This window comes from Falco biarmicus, chromosome Z (assembly GCF_023638135.1).
Source record: "Falco biarmicus isolate bFalBia1 chromosome Z, bFalBia1.pri, whole genome shotgun sequence".
Lineage (NCBI taxonomy): Eukaryota > Metazoa > Chordata > Aves > Falconiformes > Falconidae > Falco > Falco biarmicus.
Window position 1 is genome coordinate 18,106,562 of NC_079311.1, and position 20,194 is coordinate 18,126,755.

The 20,194-nt window shown below is 40.9% G+C and overlaps 2 protein-coding genes across 2 annotated transcripts in view; one reads left to right on the plus strand and one right to left on the minus strand.

The window, feature by feature from the left end:
* Positions 1-2,068: 2,068 nt before the first annotated feature.
* On the minus strand, positions 2,069-6,126 carry ATG12 (autophagy related 12). Its single transcript, XM_056324877.1, has 4 exons — positions 5,951-6,126; positions 5,637-5,773; positions 3,574-3,636; positions 2,069-3,205 (listed from the first exon to the last, which is right to left on the minus strand). Exons 1-4 carry the CDS (start codon positions 6,117-6,119, stop codon positions 3,146-3,148), a joined length of 429 nt encoding a protein of 142 aa, XP_056180852.1. The 5' UTR covers positions 6,120-6,126; the 3' UTR covers positions 2,069-3,145.
* Positions 6,127-6,351: 225 nt separating this feature from the next.
* The window catches only part of AP3S1 (adaptor related protein complex 3 subunit sigma 1), a 35,242-nt gene continuing 21,399 nt past the window's right edge, over positions 6,352-20,194 (plus strand). Inside the window, exons 1-3 of the mRNA XM_056324875.1 lie at positions 6,352-6,491; positions 9,889-9,980; positions 12,629-12,740. Of these exons, the coding sequence (XP_056180850.1) occupies positions 6,423-6,491; positions 9,889-9,980; positions 12,629-12,740 (273 nt within the window). The 5' untranslated portion in view covers positions 6,352-6,422. The remainder of the gene's footprint in view (positions 6,492-9,888; positions 9,981-12,628; positions 12,741-20,194) is intronic.

Sequence of the window (20,194 nt, forward strand, 5' to 3'; positions counted from 1 at the left end):
CAGTTTGCCTAGTCTGTTAATTCAGTTACATAAAAGCAAGTGAATTAAATTATATTACAAATATTGGTAGCTCAGTACTGTAGCATCTTTGGGTGGAATACAATGCTCCAAGCAAATCTGCACTTTTTTTTGTTTTGTTCTGGTCTTTTACAGCTCTCATGGACAAAAAGGTCAGCCCTCACTTTCATATCCTTTTTCCTCCTACTGTAGCACCTGAAGTCACTTAAACTATACAGCCAATACTTTTTCTCAAGGTACTGAACAGGGAACATACTTCACGTTCTACTTCAGCTTCTGATATTTCCAATTTACTCAAATTATTCTTTGTAAAAGATAAGTGCATATATTTTAAAGTATTCCAGGATCATTATGATTTTAGATGCTATAACTGTCACTTTTTAAAATATGAGTTTCAATGTCTTTTGCAACCTTTGTCTTTTGGAAATTCTACAAGCAACTACAAGCTGCTAATCATTTATTTGTTCACCCAGTATATTATCTACTTGACATGTTTGCAGTCTAGCCTGTTATTTACAAATACGCACAAGGCAAAGTTTCTGCCACTTAAAACAGTCATACCCTGACTCCTGGCAGAGAGAGTCCATGGTCGTTAAGGAGTTAAGAGATAAACAAGCATTGACTACTCCCTGATGTGAGAAGGTAGAAAACTACAGGTAAAGGTGGCAAAAAGGAGGACTCTGCAAAGAAGGCACAGAAGCTACACTGGCAATTTAGTAGAACTGGAACCGGCAGTCATTAAAAGGAAAGGAACAAATAAAGGCAGCCACTTATAGCATTCGGGAAAGGGAAAGCAAGAGTTAGATCAGGTGAGTCATCACTATATATACACTAGGGGCTGAGGAATAATTGGGGCTGGAGAGAAGAGTTAAGAGCAGAAAAATGCTGGAGCAAACAGAAATAAACAAGTATTGTTCAAGGAACAAGCTGAATCTTAAATAAATGAATAATTAAGATCTGCATGAGTAAGTTACCCAAGTTCAAAAAAAGATCAATAATAGAAATTCAGACAGACCATTACTGGGGGCTTTACGTTATTGGACTATTACCTCTGAAGGGATCAAGCAAACATTTTTTTTGTTCAACTTGATAAAAATTACCTACAGATTCAACATGAAAGACAACCTTCTACCATTAGCTGGCAAGATACAATGACCTACAGTTCTCCTTCACCTCAAGATCCTAGTGGGGTTTTATTTGTTGTTGGTTTTTTTTTTTTTAAAGAACAACATAACCCCCCCAAAAAAAACACCAAAACACCCCCACACACGCAAACCAACCTTCTTGCATCACTTCTGAAGAGCACATTTGCAGTGTATCAGTAGTTTCATTTGTTGAGATCAAATGAGGTAAAAGGCACCAACAGAACATTCTTTAAAGAGAGCCAGACTGGTAGCTTATCTTAGGTAAACACACTGCCACGCAGGAGAACAAACTACTTATGTTTGTGAGGCGGACAAGTGGACATATTACGAAAAAGATTAAAAAAAACATCCAGGAAAAACAAGACAAACGCCTTTGTCCTCGTGTGCCCCCTAGCGGCTGTGCCAGGTTACGCGGGCCCCACGGTAACCGGGCCGGCGACCTCCTCGAGCAGGCCGGATCTGAGCGCTTACCTCTGCAACAGTTCCCTTCAACAGATAATGGTTCATGGGATCAGGGCTCTGAGCAGGCAAAAGTACGGCTTATTTGACGAGTTTAAGTTTACAGCCAATTCTGACTTCTTAGCTTAAACCAATGAATCCAGGTTTTCCAGTTAAGAAGTGACAAAATGTATCAAGCTGTTCAGGTAGGGGGCATTCAGTGCATGTGCCTGTGTTACTGTGCCATACAGGCAGGCTGCATGCAAACTGCAGCAACAACAGCAGATTAAGCTGAGTATTAGTTCTCCAGAAATCCTCTAAGGGTGGACACAAGTTGCAGAGACCACGCAAGAGCTACTCACACATGGAAGAGCAACCAACTGCTCAAGACTATCACACAAGCATGCTTCTAGAATTACATCAGGGACCAAAACTGTCATCCAGCATAAGAACATTCTGCAAGCAAATGACTAATGTTTGATTTAGTCAGCTTAAACAAACATAACAGATTGTACAGCAGGCATTTAAAATAAACTCACAAAAAACCACCCCCACCCCCCCAAGCCCTCCAACAAAAGCAAAGGTCAGCACCATAGTCCAGATACCAAGTCCTCCCAGGATGAGAAAAGAAAAATTCTCATTATGTTATTTATGATTTATCAAAAGGATATAAATGCGTTCTATTTTGTTGATGGAACATGCAGCTGGTGAACCTGGAAAATAACAAGGGCCACAAGGAGAACAGATACCAGTAGCTTTTTAGCACCTCATGTCCACTTCTTCATTAGCTGAAGATGCAATGAGTAGTTGCATCATTCAACTAATGATGCTAGTTATTACAAGAGAAACACTTTGTCAGCTGCTAGCTCAACCTTCAACGAATCACTACACAGCTTGGGCGGGAGGAAAGTATTTCTGAGGCCTACCATTATGGTGAACCGTTTAAATGAGGTACCTAAACTACTGACATGATGAAGGCACAGGGTGGTATATAATCTAATTACTTCAATACCTACATATTAACTATGAGGAAAAAAATGAAAATACTGCCTTGCAATGACATGAGATGGTGCATATTCAAGATGAAGACTTCACAAATAATAGAACGCACATAACAGATGTACAGCATGTCAGAAGTTAAATGAATCCCAGGCTACATGTACAATAAATGTCCCCTTTAAAAGGTAACTGTTATCTTCAGTACAGCATGCAGAGTGACAGGACCGTCCAGTCAGTCCTCCAGACAACTGTGAAAGAGTTTCCCTTCAGATACAGCAACTGAGAACTCAGCAGCAAGACAGCTGGCTCACTCTGTAGATGGCAGATGAAGATTTTTTCTGCATCTCAGATGTACATCAGAAAAAAGCTACATGATCGGATAGCATAGGTAACTCTTCTTTTATGGTATTCATCTGCGTAATTTTTATAAATGTACATAAGCAGAAATACAAAATTCCTTCTTTCTGTGTGTTTACAGATTGAGTTTAAGTTATTCCCTTCTCCATTTTTGAAGACAACACCTAAACAACTGTACGGCTTGTCATTCATCCCCATGCCTGAGTTTTGCAGTAATGCAGTACAAGCTTGCCATCACTTCCAAAACACTGCAAGAAAAAAAGAAGCCAAAAACAGAGCCATTAGATTATTCATCAGCTTGCACATACATGAAGCGAAACAAACAAGCCCCCCACCAGGTAATTGTCATGGAATACTGCAAGTGATAACAAAGCTCTTAATCATAATGGGAGACACGACAACATGCTGCCTGTGAAGGAATGCATTTCCAGAGACTGCATGCAGTCATGTCCCTTCAGATCATACTCATACAGATCTGTGAATATCAACTACATTACATTCAATCCAAGATATTACCAGCATAGCTAGGGGCAGTAACAGATTTCAAGTGTTTTCAGAAGTGTACTAACAAATTCTGCTAAGCACATTTGGAAAGGATATGTAAAATGAAAGTCACCTCATAGAGGGTCCCAACTTCTTGGTCTGGAGATGGAGCAAAAGACTGGTTTACATAGATGAACTGCAACAAAAGAAAACAGAAGGACATCTCCCATAAATCTTGTAGACTGCAAAGAATAAACATTCTGCAGGCTCAGGTGAGTAAATCTGTCCTCTGTTCACCATTTATTTTATTATCTTTACGGTCCACACAAAAATACCACAGATTAGTATTTTCACTTCAGTGTGGAGGGACAACATGACTTCCAGGAGACACCTCAGACCGGCTAACCAGACCAAGCCAAAGCAAGCATGCCGACTTCCTTCTCCTGCAAGTTCACCCACTAGTCTTCCATACAGAAGCACGAAGTGAACTCACTGGTTCAGTTCTTGCTCTTATTTTTAGTACCCAAACCATTCCCACTACTCCAAATTTGCTCAATTAGAACAGAAGTCATAGAAATCAGAATTATTTTGTTCTTTTTAAAGTCAGCCTTCTCACCTCCTCCTCCAATTGTGTATATATATATACAGTACTTAGTCCATAATGTTAAAGAGGGCCTTCGGATCTGCAGTACGAGATGGCAATTATAGCAGGGTATCGTGCTATTTCCAAAGAAGAGTTAAAAAATTCTTGGGGCTTTGTTCCTGAACACTAACCCCAGCCGACAACTATAAGTACTATGCAGCTGCCCACTGAACCCTCCCCTACCCCGGAAAGATGGGGAGGAGAACTGGAAAAAATGTAAAACTTAAGGGTTGAGATAAGAACAGTTTAATAATTGCAACAGAATAAAAACAATATTAAGAACAATTGTAATGAAAAGGAGAAAGAAGAAAAGAGGAATGAAATCCAAAGGGAAGGAGAGGAAAGAAACCCTAAGTGATGCACAATACAATTGCTCACCACCCGCTGACTGACTCCCAGCCAGTCCCCCAGCAGTGATCCGCAAGCACTGGCCAACCCCGCCTAGTTTATATACCGACCATGATGTCCTATGGCATGGAATATCCCTTTGGCTAGGTCTGGTCAGCTGTCCTGACTGCGTCCCCTTCCAGCCCTCTCACTGGCAGGGCCTGAGGAACTGAAAAGTCCTTGACTTACTATAGACATTACCCAGCAACAACTAAAACCATCAGTATGTTATCAGCGTTATTCTCACACCACATCCAAAATACAACACTGCACCAGCTACTAATAAAATTAACTCTAAACCAGGACACTGAAGTATAGCCTATAGCTTCACCACACTGGAAGATTCCATGCTCCTGGTTTTTGGTGGTTTTTTTTTAAGACAATGAGATGGCAGTTAATGAATTAAATTGTTGAGAACACCCACAACTAGTAAATAACTGAACTATTACTGTTCTTTGATGTGTTAAGCTTTTGGAAAAAGAAACACTTCATGATTTCCAATGGATGTTAATAGCTCACTGCTAATCGCAAAATCAGTACAATCGTATTTCTGAATCTGTTTCAGCTCTTCCAGTGTTATCCGAAGGCCACTTGGGCTTCACAGGGAGAAACACATAACCAATACTAGTAACACACTACCAAACTGTGCACATTTCCAAGCTACTAATTTTAAAAGAGAAATCAGTCCTATTAACAGTAATTAAAATTGTTTGAGAAGTTCTAAAGGAAACAGACACCAATATTCTGAAAGCCAACCCCAAACACTTTACACTTTTCCCCCAAATACTCCTCCTGTGTACTTGACTTCTAGCTACACTGTGCGTATGAACCTTCCACTGAAATGCATTGCCGCACAACATGCGCACAGCTCCGCATGCTCACATCAGGGAAGAAGAAATGGAGACAGTGCAAGAAGCCCACTGGAGCACATCCAAACCCTACGGTCCAGCTCATCTCAACCTCACACCGTGAAGTTTACTTTGAACAGTTTTACTGCAGCCCCTACCGCAGGTTTCCTGCCCAAAGCCACACGGTGTGGGTTCCAGCGGTGCCCCTGCGGGGTGTGCCCGCCCAGACCCCGGCGGTGCGGAGCCCTCTGCCGCGGCTGGCTCCTGGCCTCCCCGCGACGTGCAGTGAGCGCCGAGCGGCCAGGCGCCTGCCCCTACCAGCTGCTCGGAGGTCATCAGCTTGAGGAACTTCTTGATGAAGTCAACGAGGCCCTGGATGGTGCGGGTCCGCTCCACGGCCCACTTCTTGGTCTTCATGATAGGCGTGTCGCCCACGGCCTTCAGCAAGATGTCAACTGCGGGGGAGGGGCGTGCGTTAAAGACACGGGCGGTGGAACCGCCCGCCGCCTCCTCATTGGCCGAAACCAACTGCTCCCACCATCGATTGGCCAGAGCACCCGCCCGTCACCGCACAAGCCCGCCCGCCCGCCCGCCCGCCCGCCCGCTTCGACGGTAACCTGGCACCCCATTACTTTTCTTCTTCGTGTCGCCGGCGGGCTCCTCGGTGCCCGGCGAGCCGGCCGGAGGCGGGGCCGGGTTAGCAGCCGCCGCTGCGGATCCGCCTTCCGGGGTCTCCTCCCCGCGCTCGCTTCGGCCCTCGCTCTGAGGCGAGGCAAGTGACTTCTTCTCCGCTTCCGCCATGCTGCTCCGCGGGCGGCGGAACTGACGCCACACGCGCCCGCTCCTAAAGGTGCTTTGTCCCTTGCGGGCCACCGCCTTCCGGTCAGTTGACAGGGAAGGGCGTGCGGCCAGAGCAGTTGCACCGCTAACGGCTGAGGATCGCCGGCGCCGTGTTGCGCGCGACCCGCTGCCGCCGCCCGGAGAGCGGCGGGGAAGGGCGGGAAGGAGAAGCAGGCGCGGGAGGGGCGCGGGCGCAGCGCAGCGCAGTGAGCACGGCGGCCGCCGCCGCCCCCCGCTGCCGCCGCCCCCCACCGCCGCCCCACCATGATCAAAGCCATCCTCATCTTCAACAACCACGGCAAGCCGCGGCTGTCCAAGTTCTACCAGCGCTATGTACGGGCAGGCGGGGGCCGCGCGGGGCTGGCTGCCGGGGCGGAGGGCGGGGAAGGGGGGGGCGGCCGGCCGCCATCCTGAGGTGACGGACGCTTCCGCTGTACAGCCCGCGGGTTTCCTTAGGAGCGGCCGTGCCGGGGGGCGGCCGCGGGGGTGGTACGCGGGGCCCCGCCGGCCCGATCCGGCCCCCGCGCCCGCGGCAGGCCCGGCCGCCCGCGGCTCTGCGCTTAGGGCAGCGGCGTGGGCCCAGGGCGCGGGGAGGGAGATGGGAGGTGCTGAGACCTTGGGAGAACCGTCCGTAAGGAAAATGGGATTTCCAGGAAGGCTGTTTCCCCAGCCAGTGTTATTTTCATTGGAAATTGCCTTTTAGCAGTACAGAAGGCGAAGGAAGGGCAGCGGCAAACTCGACTCTGAGCTTGTTTGTGCAAGCGCTACTCCAAACTCCGCCACGATTTTTAGCCTGACTTTCGGCGTCTGCGTGTCTCCATGCTGTGGCAGAGGTGCTGAAGTTGGGGAAGAAGAGGTTGAATGAGCAGATCCTTTTCTTTGGAAACTTTCAGAGCACTGTCAAAACACAGTTGACATGAAAAATAAATTTAATTAAATGGAAAAGTGCATAGGAGAAGACAAGTGGCAGAGCAGCTCTGAAAGTGCAGCACATGCACTTGATCTGAATGAAAAGAAAGTGTGGCCACAGGGAATTAAGAACCAATGTGGAAACAATTGATTTAATTCAAGGATAGGAGATTTTAAAGTAATGTTTTGATCATGCACTGTATTTCCTAGCAAAGAGGCTAAGCTCTGCTTGGGCTTACTGTGGGCATTAAACAAGAAAACTAGTGATGCTTTCTGGAATTACATAAAGAAAATACTCTTTATTTCAGTAGTGCTATTACTTACTTGGATTTGTCATCACTTACTTGCAATTCTGACTGTTACCGAAGTCATATTTAACTTTGTTGTTGGAAGGGATGTATTATAATTCTACCTCTCAGAGCAGAAGTGGTAACTGTGACACTCCAGTTTGCACTGTCAGGCTTTTAATCAAGAGTGTAACTGATATGGGTCACTCCTACAGGTGACTGAATTTGATCCCTTCTCCTTAGAAAGGCAGTATTTGAAAATTCTAACGTGTTTGTGAATGGATTTTCTTCTCAGTTTTGGGCTATCATGCAGATGTCTTTTGTTTACTATTTCTAATTTAAAAATTGAAATGGAATCTTCTCACCTGCACATATTGATAAGTATTCCCCTTGTGGGAATCCCCACTTGGTCTTGGTAACTTCTATTGCAGAGCTACAGTAACTTACTAAAGAAGTTTCCATTTTATTTTCTTTTTTTCCTGTCATTGTGGAGGTAACAATTAAGTAGGTAAATGAAAGACTTTGGAAATGTATACAAAACTTGCATTAATGTGAAATGATTAACTTCCATTTTGATTTTCCATTCAAATGTAATTAAATTCTTGTGTCTTCCCTTACTGTTGTGTAATCGAAGTCCTGGGAAGGAGAAGAAGCAGGGGAAGGAGAGGAGTGAATGGCAGGAGAAAGCCAGATTTTTCCTGTCAACTTGATTCTGCTCTGCTACTTTCATAACTGGAATAGAACAAATCCTCCGTGCTTAAAGTAGGGTAATATGTCTGTATAAACAATACACCTTGGAATTTAGAAAACATGAATAGCAAAAGAAACTAAGGAATTGTGTGATTAGGTGATTTCCCTAAAGCTTTGTGGTGCACAGAAACAGGTGCAATTGTCTTGGATATCTTTGCGTGTGTGACTTCAGTAAGACAGGTTTATTTATAGATTTTGTGAGACTTGTACGTACTTGAGTATCAATTGAACCAGTACTGGAGGTGAATCTCAGGGTTTTTTTCTCAAGTAGAAGCATCTCCTGCTTTCTACAGAGATGAATTTTGCCAGGTCTTTGAAAGAGATAACTTGTTTGCTTCATGATACCAAAACTTATAAAATGTGTGTAACTTTTTTCCCTGATATATATGAGAATGAAAAGAGTTTCTGCTGCATAAAATGAAGTTAATAATATTTTACAATCACATTTGCAAATTGTAATTTGCAAAATAAATACTTCATGGCAATTCAATAGGAAGACAGATGTGCCATGGTTTTATGTTTCAGAATGGAAGCCTGTGGCTGTAATTTCCAAGTCAAAAATAAGTTTCTGAACAACTTGGTGAATAAGGACAGATTCTGAAAACAGAAGTTGTTTAAAACAGTCAATATCTTGGTTTCTTGAGGGAAGAAGACACATTGTCTTTTTCCTGCCACGCTAGAGAACGTGGGGGAAGTAACTGAGAAAACTGCAATGGAGTAAAGCAGGCATAGTTTAAAGAATGCACACACTATAGAAGTAGAGGAGTCTGCACTTTCTTGTTCTGTGTTTTCTGGAGCAATTTAATTCTGCTGGAGCTTTTTGCTGATGTCTTTTTAGATTCTAGAGCTTGTTTGCAAAATAACACATATGAATTTAAGGTGGTGAATGCAAACCACACCATTGCCAGGCTTTGTATGCTTAGCAGTCGTGCAGGGTACTGCACTGTTCTAGCTGAAATAATTTTTATGATACATGCACCAGTTTTGCTTAGAAGATTTTGTTCATATAATGGTTTTAAATGATGACTTACATGCTTGGGCAGGGATGGGGGCTATCTGTGCTTGATAACTTTAGGGTTCTGTAAAACAAATGCAGGATTTCAGGAACTGTCTAAATTTTTTTTTTACTATGGAAATACAGACTTGTTAAAAATGAGTCCACTTTTACAGAAGTGTAGCAAAAGCAAGTTTGCAGGAATGATGGAGTCACAATAGGGACTGCTGAAGAGTCAAGCAAATTCAGACTTGGAAGTGATGTTTCTGGTCTGCTAGCCAAGGAGTTAATGGCTTAGGAGAGTCTGTTGCTCATGATGTCATTGTGTTGTAAGCTATTTCTGAAAGAGTTATGTATTCTGGGATTTTTAGCTTCCCCATGACCTTCAAGGTTTTGAAACTGTTATCCCCCTTGTTCATGGGTGAAAGTAGTTTCAAAGCAAGTTCATAGTTGTTCAGGCTATGATGGAGATACAAAAAATTCAGAGTGCTTGGGAAGCCTTCCTTGAAGAAACTGTTTTTAGATTCTTCAGGGCTTTTCAGAAGTTTATTAAAAACACTTTTTCACCGTTGTTTCTCCATAATGTATTCTTCTGCAGTTAATGTTGTAAAAATTTTTTTTGTTAAAATGACAAAACCGATATGCAGCTTGTTAATTGGCAGAGTTGAGGCTTCAGAAGTAGATAGTTTGAGGGTGCTGATACAGCTAATGAAATAGAACATAAAGTGTGTGTTGTTTATTATTTTTTAATCCCTTTTAGCTTGATAGCTAAATATGTTTTCTTTCATAGAGTGAAGATACGCAGCAACAAATTATCAGAGAAACTTTCCATTTAGTATCGAAACGTGATGAAAACGTCTGTAATTTCCTGGAAGGAGGGTTGTAAGTATCAAGTTTGAAATAAATGACCAATACTTATTGGCTAGCAAATATTACTGCTGATTATAATATAACTTTTAATGTAAATGCTATGTCACCTGAGATATTTTAATACACAAAGAATGGTATTGTGGTGCACCAGGTATACATATTCTTTACTAGCTGAAGTATACATGTATATATGTATCCAAATGAGTTAGGCAATAAAACTAGTGTGTTTCTAGCGCTGTAACTGACACAGTGGCATATCTAGTGCTATAATTGTTTCAGGCTTAAGATGGGGAAGGAACAAGGAGATGATACCTAACCAGTTTCCCTATACTCAAGCTAAAGATTTCTGATCTCAATTGAAGAGGCATTGGCATTTGCCATACTAATTGCGAAAATTAAAATATTTTGTAGCTGGTGCTTTGGCTTGAGCTCCTAAAATTTGAGCGAATAGCCTCTCATAGTAGGATTCCTCAGCCTTTTTATCAGGGTTCAGGCTTTCTATATAAACTAAAAAGGAACAAAAAAATAGGTTTTGAATGTGCTAATTAATGCAGTGCCAACCAAGATTTTTTATTAATGTGGGTGGAACAACCTATGAGAAAAGCTAGAGTTAGATCTTCTGTCTCTAGAAGACACACACAAAATACCCTTTCTTGAATCATCTTGGTTGTTTTTTTCATAGAATCATGGAATTTTTTAGGTTGGAAAAGACCTTTAAGAACATTGAGTCCAACCGTTAGCTTAACAATGCCAAGACCGCCACTATACTGTGCCCCTAAGCACCACATCTACACAACTTTTAAATACCTCTAGGGATTCTGATGTGGTCTTGCTTTAGTTGAAGAGAAGGAATTCTGAAATGGAAAAGTGGTTTAGAGGTATTAGTCGTCAAGAATAGTTACAAAGCCACCTTCTAGGAAAAAGTGTCACAACTGATGGAGTAAGCTCATGATCTCCATTCTAAACATAGAGGTTGTCATAGCCTGTTAAATACTGTAATTGTGGAAATTTCTGATTACTGAAAGTTACTATGCTAATGGCTAAATTTTCTGTGTGCAGAGTCAGTTAAAATGCTTAGCTGTACCATGTCAGCTGTGATGTCTTTTTCCTGATAAAGATGATTCCTGATTTTCTTTAATTTTTTTTTTAATTAAAATTATTCTCTTCCAACTACCCAACTGGTGATTCTATCATTAGGTTCTTGGAGATTATTTCAAGCTGGAAACATGCTGGCTTGAATTCTGTAAGTGAAAGACAGAAGCTATTTGGAGCCTTTTAAAAAAAGTCACAGCTGTGCAACAAAAAGAAACTAAGACAAAGGGGACAATTCTAGCTTTCCTCCTACTGCTCAATTCTGGAGTTACTATTTCAACGTTTGGGTTTTTTTCAGGACAGGGATCACTTTATACTTTGCAGTTTACCCAAAAGCCTCAACAGTTTATATATAGTAACTAAATTTATATATACTAACTCTGTGTACTGAAGTATTTGAAAAATGTGGGTAAATAAAGCACAAAATAGGAAATGTTAATTGCTACTTCTTTCCACTTTCACATTTGTTTATAATATTTTTTTCTTCTTAATATGCAATATTTTGCAATATTTTGAACTTCTTAAACATAGTTCCTGCTCTTCAGGAAGAAGGGGTTCCCTCTCCCCAAGCATTAATGCAAAGCAGTGTGCTTAAGCAAAAGTGACTTAAAAGATTTCTTGTTCTTCCTATTTAGGTACATATTCTCTCCCTATGATAAAGGCAGAAACTAAAGGGATTAATTATGATATACCAAACAGGTGATATACCAAACAAATTCAGTTCTGGTACAGAATTGAGGGAGAATTATATGTTCATAGCTATATAGATTGAGGCTACAAATATTTTTGTTTCTATTTGAGCAGGCCTCCTACTGCTCAAAGCAAATGTTGGTGATCTCAAAAACATCTTATGATTTATATACTTTCTTTGGGAAGGGTACAGTAGAATAGTGGAAGGAAATGCCCGTTCAGACCTATTTTTGTTTAGTAGTTTGATGATTAATGAGTCCATAAAAATTTAATTGCTTCTGTGACTTTAACACTGCATCACAATCCACTGGTTGTAGTACAGTCTTATTTCTCAAGGTGCCAACCATTTTGTAGCACAAGAGTGTTAACATGTTCTTGGTTATTAAGCAGATTGTAAACCCAATTTAAGGCTTTTTCTGTAATTCAAATGCCAGTCTGAATAGTTTTCTTTTTCTGTTGATGCTTCCCTGAGAAGGGCAGGAAAGGGTTCAGAGGCATATGCTCTGTTGATCTGTAAAGCAGACTAATCTCTCTACAGTGTCCACTAGTGTGTAATGGAAACACATTTAATACCCATTTTTTGATAGAACTGCGTAATCTGTTTGAATTGATTTGAATAAAAAAGTGCATATGTTGTTTTATTATTATCCATATTAATAACAGTAACTGTGCTTTTGTGGTAAATGTAGCTTGGGCTGTCTTCGTACTTAGTATTCTTCCATTGTAATTACATCACAAACTGAAAGTTGTGATATAGTTGGATTTGGGATCTGCAGCCAGCCATTAACAATAGGTTTCCTTTAACTGAAATAACTGTGAGGATTTGCCCAGCTTATCCTGAGATGCTAACTAAGCTTTCCTGTTTTCTTCCTGTTTAGATTAATAGGTGGATCTGATAACAAACTAATTTACCGACACTATGCCACCTTGTATTTTGTCTTCTGTGTGGATTCTTCAGAAAGTGAGCTTGGCATTTTAGACCTCATACAAGTAAGGTTTTTTTGCTGCTTTGTTTTTTAACAAGTGGAATTTTACTTTTAATACTTTAGAACTTCAATATTTAGCTTTGTCTTTTTCTATACTGTTTGGAAGTGAAGAGGGCTTTCATACTGTGAACAGACCCGAATTTTTTGCAGTTTTCTGGATGTCTTTGAAAAAGGTGTAAGGAAGCAATTTAAAACCTACTGAACAATCAGCAGCTATTTTTTGCTGCGACTTTCAAGGCCTTGTTTTGCTTGCAGGTGAAAATCGTACTGTTCAAACATTTGCTAGACAAGTTTAGATTGTGAGACCCTTGATACATAAAGGTGTTTATGTCTCACTCACTCATTGTAAGTATATAATAGGTTAACACATCCAGAACCTCTTTGCATGAAACTTCCCTTGTGGCATATGAGCTTTTGGTCAGATATACCTTAGAAAATGAGTGCAAATGCTGCTTTAGACACGTGTTCTGCCTTGGGGGTGTGGGGAGAGGTGAGAAAGAAAGCTGGTATAGGTTCTTCCTGGATCTCAAGAAAGGCTTGGCAACAAAATGGCTTTATGACGTAACTGTTTAATAAAACAGAGTAAGATGAATGCAGACAGTAAATCTTATACCCCTTCAGGTGCTGGGCATCCCATGTTCATGCAGCATACAGTGGAGCCCAGGTAATTTTCCCATGGTGTGCTGTGCAGAGCAGATCCTGTCCCTGGCGAGAAGCTGTCCCTTTTTTGGACCTTTGAGCTGGTACATGATTTCATCAGAAGAAAGCAACTCTATTCCTAGAGGATGTTCTCATGAGAACTTGTTGCTGCAGTTAGGGGTACCGGGCAAGGCCGTGTAGGTGACGTAAGCACCAGTACTAAGTTGGAGCTGCCAGCAGGCTCCTGTGTTACAGTGTGCTGGCTGAGTTTACCGTGCAGCCAGAGAATTTGTGCCACACAGCACAGGCCTGTGCCTGCTCGGGTTGAGTGGTATTAAACATGCAACAGTTTCTTGGTCAGGATCAATATATTCCACTCCTTGATCCACCTACAGTTCACCTTTCCCAAAGACATTATAAATTACAGATTACATTAGTAAGGGACAGGCTTCTCAAGCGCAGTAGAGCAGACATGGCCTGTTCAAGATTACTAACTCCTTGAATACTTGTCTTCTGCAAGGCTCCCAATACAGTATGTATGATTTACACTGTTAAATGATCTGTATCATCTCAGCAACAAAACCCATGTCTGGTGATATGATCACTCTTATGTCAAGAGAACTGTTGACTACACCAGTGATTTTTCAACTTAAAATTTGCACATAAACAATTATAGTGATGCATGTTAGTGTAGTCAGATGTGGCAAAAAATACATTCACACCATGAAGTGATGCATGTCATTACATAAAATGGGTCTTGGAAGCTTGCACATCAAGAGAATTGATTTATTCCATAAGTAAAATCTGCAATACGCTGAGATGTGGGCCTGTATCTATTGATTATTCACTGCAGAAAGCACGGTGAGCCTTGAAGGTCTCACAGTTCCATGCAGACCTTTATTGGAGCTGTATAGCTTCTCATAGTCACCTATTAGCATTCAGAACAGAGGGCTTTTCTGAACAGTAGATCCAAATTGTCTTTCTGAGGGTAGCAGGGAATGAAGCTGTTTTTTGAGATCCTTATATCATCTTTGGTTATAGAAACATTCTGCAATACCTGAACAGTACAACTTACTGAGTGAGATACACAGTGGCCTTACATGTCATTAACAGTTTGTTGTACAGAGTTGTTTAGTTGCTTGTTGCATAATGTGTCTTCTTGCTTGGAAGTGCTAAAATAGTTATGAACTGAGAAAAGAAACAATATTTCATATGACTCAGGGGTGTTTTTCAAATAAACTGGATATTAAAAATATCTTATGTTTAATAAGGATAAGAAAGACTACCTAGGTCAATCAGTCTGCCCTGTTATGTTTTGCAGGGCCACTATGCAAGTTCAACTAACTTTTTATTTATTATGGTTTATTAAAAATGTTGTATCAGTACCTCCCCATCATTTCCAGTTGCACAGTGTAACCTGAATTGTACTTTAAAGTGTTGAAGCAAATCACTCGAGCTTATTACTACCTATATTTGTATAGCCTTCAAGCTTTCTGAAGTAGGGAGATCTTAAACTTTACTCTAAACTGTGTTGCTTCTTGTGCCAGAAGTGCTCAGATGGACTTCAGTCTCTCTGTCTTTACATTTCACATCTTCTGCATTATGCTGCAGTGTTTGATTACTTGCCAGTATAATTACTTGAAGGAAGCATAAAAAATAGAACTCCTGTTTCTATTTTTCCTGACCCATACAATTTTGTTCATAAATACAGTCTCACCACAGTCCCTGCAGATGTTCAGTTTTCACATTTCTCATGATCATTACTTCAACCATTTGATTTTAAGGCATACAAAGATTAATGAAACATTTTTTTTTTCTAGTCTGGCTCACAAGAAGGATCTGTTTAATCCTCTTAGCAATAACAATCAGAATTAAATGTATCTTACACTGGAAAAGTACCCTCAAAGTTTGTTATTGCATCTGAATGCTATGTGCAATGCAGACTGGCAGTATATACACCAAAAAGAGCTTTGTTTTTTGTAGAGAAGTGTTGAACCATTTTCATACATCTTTGTGTACTGTAGTTCAGGGACAGCACAGGTAAGAGTAAGCCATCTGTGGTTTGTTATGAATCATACATAGGCTGAATTGTTTGAATAAGTAGTTAGGTAGAGGGCCAGTTTATGATTTCATGAAAATGAGCTGGTGAAATGAACCTAGAACTCAGTCTAGCACTTTAATCTGTCTTATAAACTGAATGAATCTATAGTGGATTAGATTACATATGGCAGTCTGCAGTTCTTTTCAGCATGAAGTTTTTGTTGTAATAGTTAAGATACTTCTGTGAAGGTTACTTGTATCACCATTGGGTCAGAGCTGTTTCACAGGGGGGTTTTTGGCTCAGCCTTAGTGAATACATTGTATGTATGTATTCATAGACTCTGCCTCAGATTTTATACTGTGTTCAAACTATATGTGTTTGAACACCTCAGGCAAATTCATACTGTAAATTTTTGTTCCGTTTCTTTTTTTTTAAATACAAAAGCAAGGTTCTGTTTATTGGTTTTGATTAATTGGATGGGAGATAGATCAGTATCTGTGCTAGGTAGGTTTTCCAGTCTTTTGGATTCAGTGTAAATTATGTCATGAGTTGTAGCTATTTCAGACGCTTTAGCCTGTGAAGTGTAAGGTTATAGCGCATGGAAATAAAGTACATAACAAGATATAACTAGCTGTAGACTGCCATGAGGAAAAAGTTGAGTGACAGTTATGATGGTACCTATGTTATGGACGTAAAAGCCTATGTCACCTTTAAGCATTTTTGAGAATTTTAGCCCATTGCTGTACTTCCAAGACATGTTGATGCAGTAAGCAGTTAAATCAGTGAGATCAGTCTTCCATGAAAAGTTGTATATAGCCATGCAAGATAATGTTCAGTAAGATGCATGGGGGAAACGCAGTGCAGTTCACAAATGATATTTTTCTCAGTTCTTAAAGATAAATCATCCTGACCAGAGATGCTTTTATGGAATTAAATAAAAAAAGGAGAGACGTACAACTAGGATACATGTTTTGGCAGACAAATCCATTAACTAGTTCTCAGTTAACACTATGAGTTTATTTTAGAGTTTGGTGGAAAGTAAAGGGCAGGAATTAATTAAAAGTAAAAAAAACCATGTTGACCTTAAAAGTCTTGTTAGTAATGTGTTTGTCTATTGATAGGTCTGCTTCAAAGACCACACTTCTGTTTTGACTAATCAGCAGGACTTGTACAGTCTTTTGCTTACACTGTAAGCTTGGCATTCTCTGAATAATCTATGAATAGTTTTTTTTAAAAAAAAAGTTTTTGAAAGAAAACTGGGATGTCAGTGTAAGTGTGGACAAATGCAGCAGCTGCTCCAAGGATTTCCCAATTAGAAATGCTGTGAAAGCTTGGTAGTTGATTTCATGTGCTTGCAACGATATGTGAATGATGACTTACTAAAGGCCACTCTTAGAGCAGAACAGAAACTAGTCTTGCGTATGGAAAACTGGTTGCACATTCAGACTGTTATGTTTTAAATGAGTCTGAAGTAGCATTTGAACAGTCAAAAGCAGTGAAGGACAGGGCTTTCCACGGGCTGATTGAATGAATTCTATCTTAAGATTTACCATTGCTATTTAGCCTAGGAAGAAGGATGGGATATTCTTTATATGAGTTACACCTATTGATTTTACTTAATTTTGGTACCTGCTTTTGTTAGTATTTGACATTATCTAGTATCAGATGCATTTAATTGATTTGGTGTTCTGATTTTTCTGCTAGCCTTGTTGTCTTCCCAATATTAATGTATATTTGATTCCTGTGTTTTGTTGTTTACCTAATGAAAAAATGAATCCTTCATGGTAGATGTAGTGCTTTACTTTTTGTCATATTGCTGAGTATAGGAAGCACCTGGCTTATATATAACCAATAACAATTTGTTATTTTGATTCATATACTTTAGTCTCCAGGTGTGTATCTGGCTTTAATATTAAAGTATATTTACTACAAAAGAAAGGTGTGGGTTTTCCTTTTGGGTTGGTTTTTTGTTTGTTTGTTTTCTTTTCTGGTTGCCTTGCATAGAGATAGATGTACATGGGTTTTTCTTCGAACTGTAAAAGATTATGATTTCAAAAGTGAAGCACAAGGGGGAGCTAGTAATTCGTTGTGCATGCATAGTTATTTTACTGTTACTTAAGTCACTTATTTATGTTTCTTTTCCAGTAATATCACTAGGTGCATCTGAAGTCATTACTGAAGTACTTAAATTCTAGCAATGTTGCCATGGTGTGGAATTCATTTGACTCTCAGCTACAATGATGATGAAAGTGGCTTTAATTTTATTTACTATAACAATTGTTTGAAAGTGTCTTAAAATAGGTCAAGGAACATTACTGTAAAAACCTAGTTTACCTTGTAGACTAATGCTTTTAAAGACCAGTTATTTGTAATAGATGTATACCTTATAAGTGCTGGCATTACTGTGAGTGAACTCTCCATTGTGAATGGAAGATTGAGGAAGTTTCCAAAGTTTCCACCAGAAGTCCTTAGCCAGTTAGAAATTTCTTTGAAGAGTACTTTGTGCCATGTGATTTCTCTTAGATTAGAAAATGTTTGATGTGGATTACTGGTCATGCATTGCAAGCAGAAGTCTGTGAGTTCATTCAATGTGTGGTGTTGTTGCAATGTAACATGTAAAGGTTTCAAAGTAACCGTTGTAACTATGAATCAAACCTTATAGGAGAAGCCCTAGTTAGTGGACAAAGGTCACAAAAGTAAGACTACGTGGTGTTGATGTGTGGGCATACGTACTACTACTAAACACACACACCTGTGGGGGATTTTTGGAGGGTTTTCGTGTTGCATTTGTTTTCAGCATGTTCCTTTGTTTTTTCAAGGAACTAAATAGATGTCAAAACCAGAGTATGCAAGTTCATGTGCAAACTTGGTGATGTATATGAGGAATATTTTATTTTCTTTCAAAAACAGTGTCAAACTGTTATCTCTTTTAATTAATATATTTGGATAAAAATTACATTTACACTTTTATTTCCAATCTTCTTCCTGCAGCTAATACCAAGCAGCACTGTCTTTGTAACCTCATTCTCCTAAGGTACAAGGAAAGTAAGAGAACATCTCTGGTCATTTGTCTTGCTGCATTATATTTGTGACCTGTGTAGTTTCTTCTGCTTAACATAGACTTTTTTTGCTTGCTTGCATACCTTCTTCGTAGAAGACTTACTATCACAACAAATTAACAACAACCTTTAAGACAAAAAAAAAAAGATCTGCTTCACTTAGCTTCAGTATAATTTAACAGAAGCATATCCAGTTAACTGTTGTCAGTGAACCTTACTGTCTTGAGTCTGCCTGTGAAAATGCTCTACATTCCTTCTTTAAGTTATGAATTGGTATTTTGATATTAAAGAAGAATCCTTGTTCTAAATGCATGGAACATAAGTTAGATGTAGTTTGACGTTAAAATGGAGATTGATAATAGTAGTAATAGCAACAGCAGAGTATGATCATCTTCTCTTTTATAATGTAAGCAGGATCTGAGACCAGGGATTGAGATGTGAAAGTAATCTTTCTTGATATGCAAGGTAGACAACTGGAAATGGCTCACATCAAGTAGACATGTTTTACTGGGTCTGTAGACAAATACCTAACTATAGAAGCAGGCTTTTTACCCACAAAGAGTTGTGGTGAATGGAGTTAAACTCGGTGGCTGGTCACAAGTGGTGTTTCCCAGGGCTCAGTACTGGAGCCAGTTCTGTTTATGATGAACTGGACGAGGGGATCGAGTGCACCCTCAGTCAGTTTGCAGATGACACCAAGCTGGGGGGAGTGTTGACCTGCCTGAGGGCAGGAGGCTCTGCAGGGGGACCTGGGCAGGCTGGAGCGATGGGCCCAGGCCAGTTGTGTGAGGTTCAGCAGGGCTCAGTGCCGGGTCCTGCCCTTGGGTCACACCAGCCCCACGCAGCGCTACAGGCTGGGGCAGAGCGGCTGGAAAGGGCCTGGTGGGAAAGGGCCTGGGGGTGCTGGGTGACGGCCGGCTGGGCAGGAGCCAGCAGTGTGCCCAGGGGGCCCAGGCGGCCAGCAGCACCCTGGCTGGTGTCCCCAGCAGTGTGGCCAGCAGGACCAGGGCAGTGACCGTCCCCCTGCACTGGGCACTGCTGAGGCCGCCCCTCGAACCCTGTGTTCAGGTCTGGGCCCCTCTCTGCAAGAGGGACGTAGAGGGGCTGCAGCGTGTCCAGAGACGGGCAGCGGGGCTGGGAAGGGGCTGGGGCACAGGTCTTGTGGGGAGCCGCTGAGGGGGCTGGGGGTGTTTAGTCTGGAGGCTCAGGGGGGACCTTGCTGCTCTCTACAGCTGCCTGACAGGAGGCTGTGGGCGGGTGGGGGTTGGTCTCTTCTCCCAGATAACAAGCAACAGGAGAAGAGCAAACAGCTTTCAAGTTGCGCCAGGGGAGGTTTAGATTAGAGATTAGGAAAGCTTCCTTCACTGAAAGTGTGGTGAAGCACTGGAACAGGCTGCCCAGGGAGGTGGTTGAGTCACCACCCCTGGACGTGTTTAAAAGATGTGTAGATGTGTGGTTTAGAGATGGACTTGGCAGTTTTAGGTTAATGGTTGGATTCAGTGATCTTAAAGGCCTTTCTAACCTAAAGTATTTCATGATTAACAAACCATGTTGAAAGGAGAGAGAATAAAAATCAGATGTTTAACTCCTTCCATATTGCTGCTTCAGGGTTTCAGTTTAGAGTTGCAAACCCCCCCAAAATACATTTAGTGATTAATAAATAGTATCAATGCATATTGTGACAAAATGGCCTTAAACCATCTAAAACTAAGATTAAAA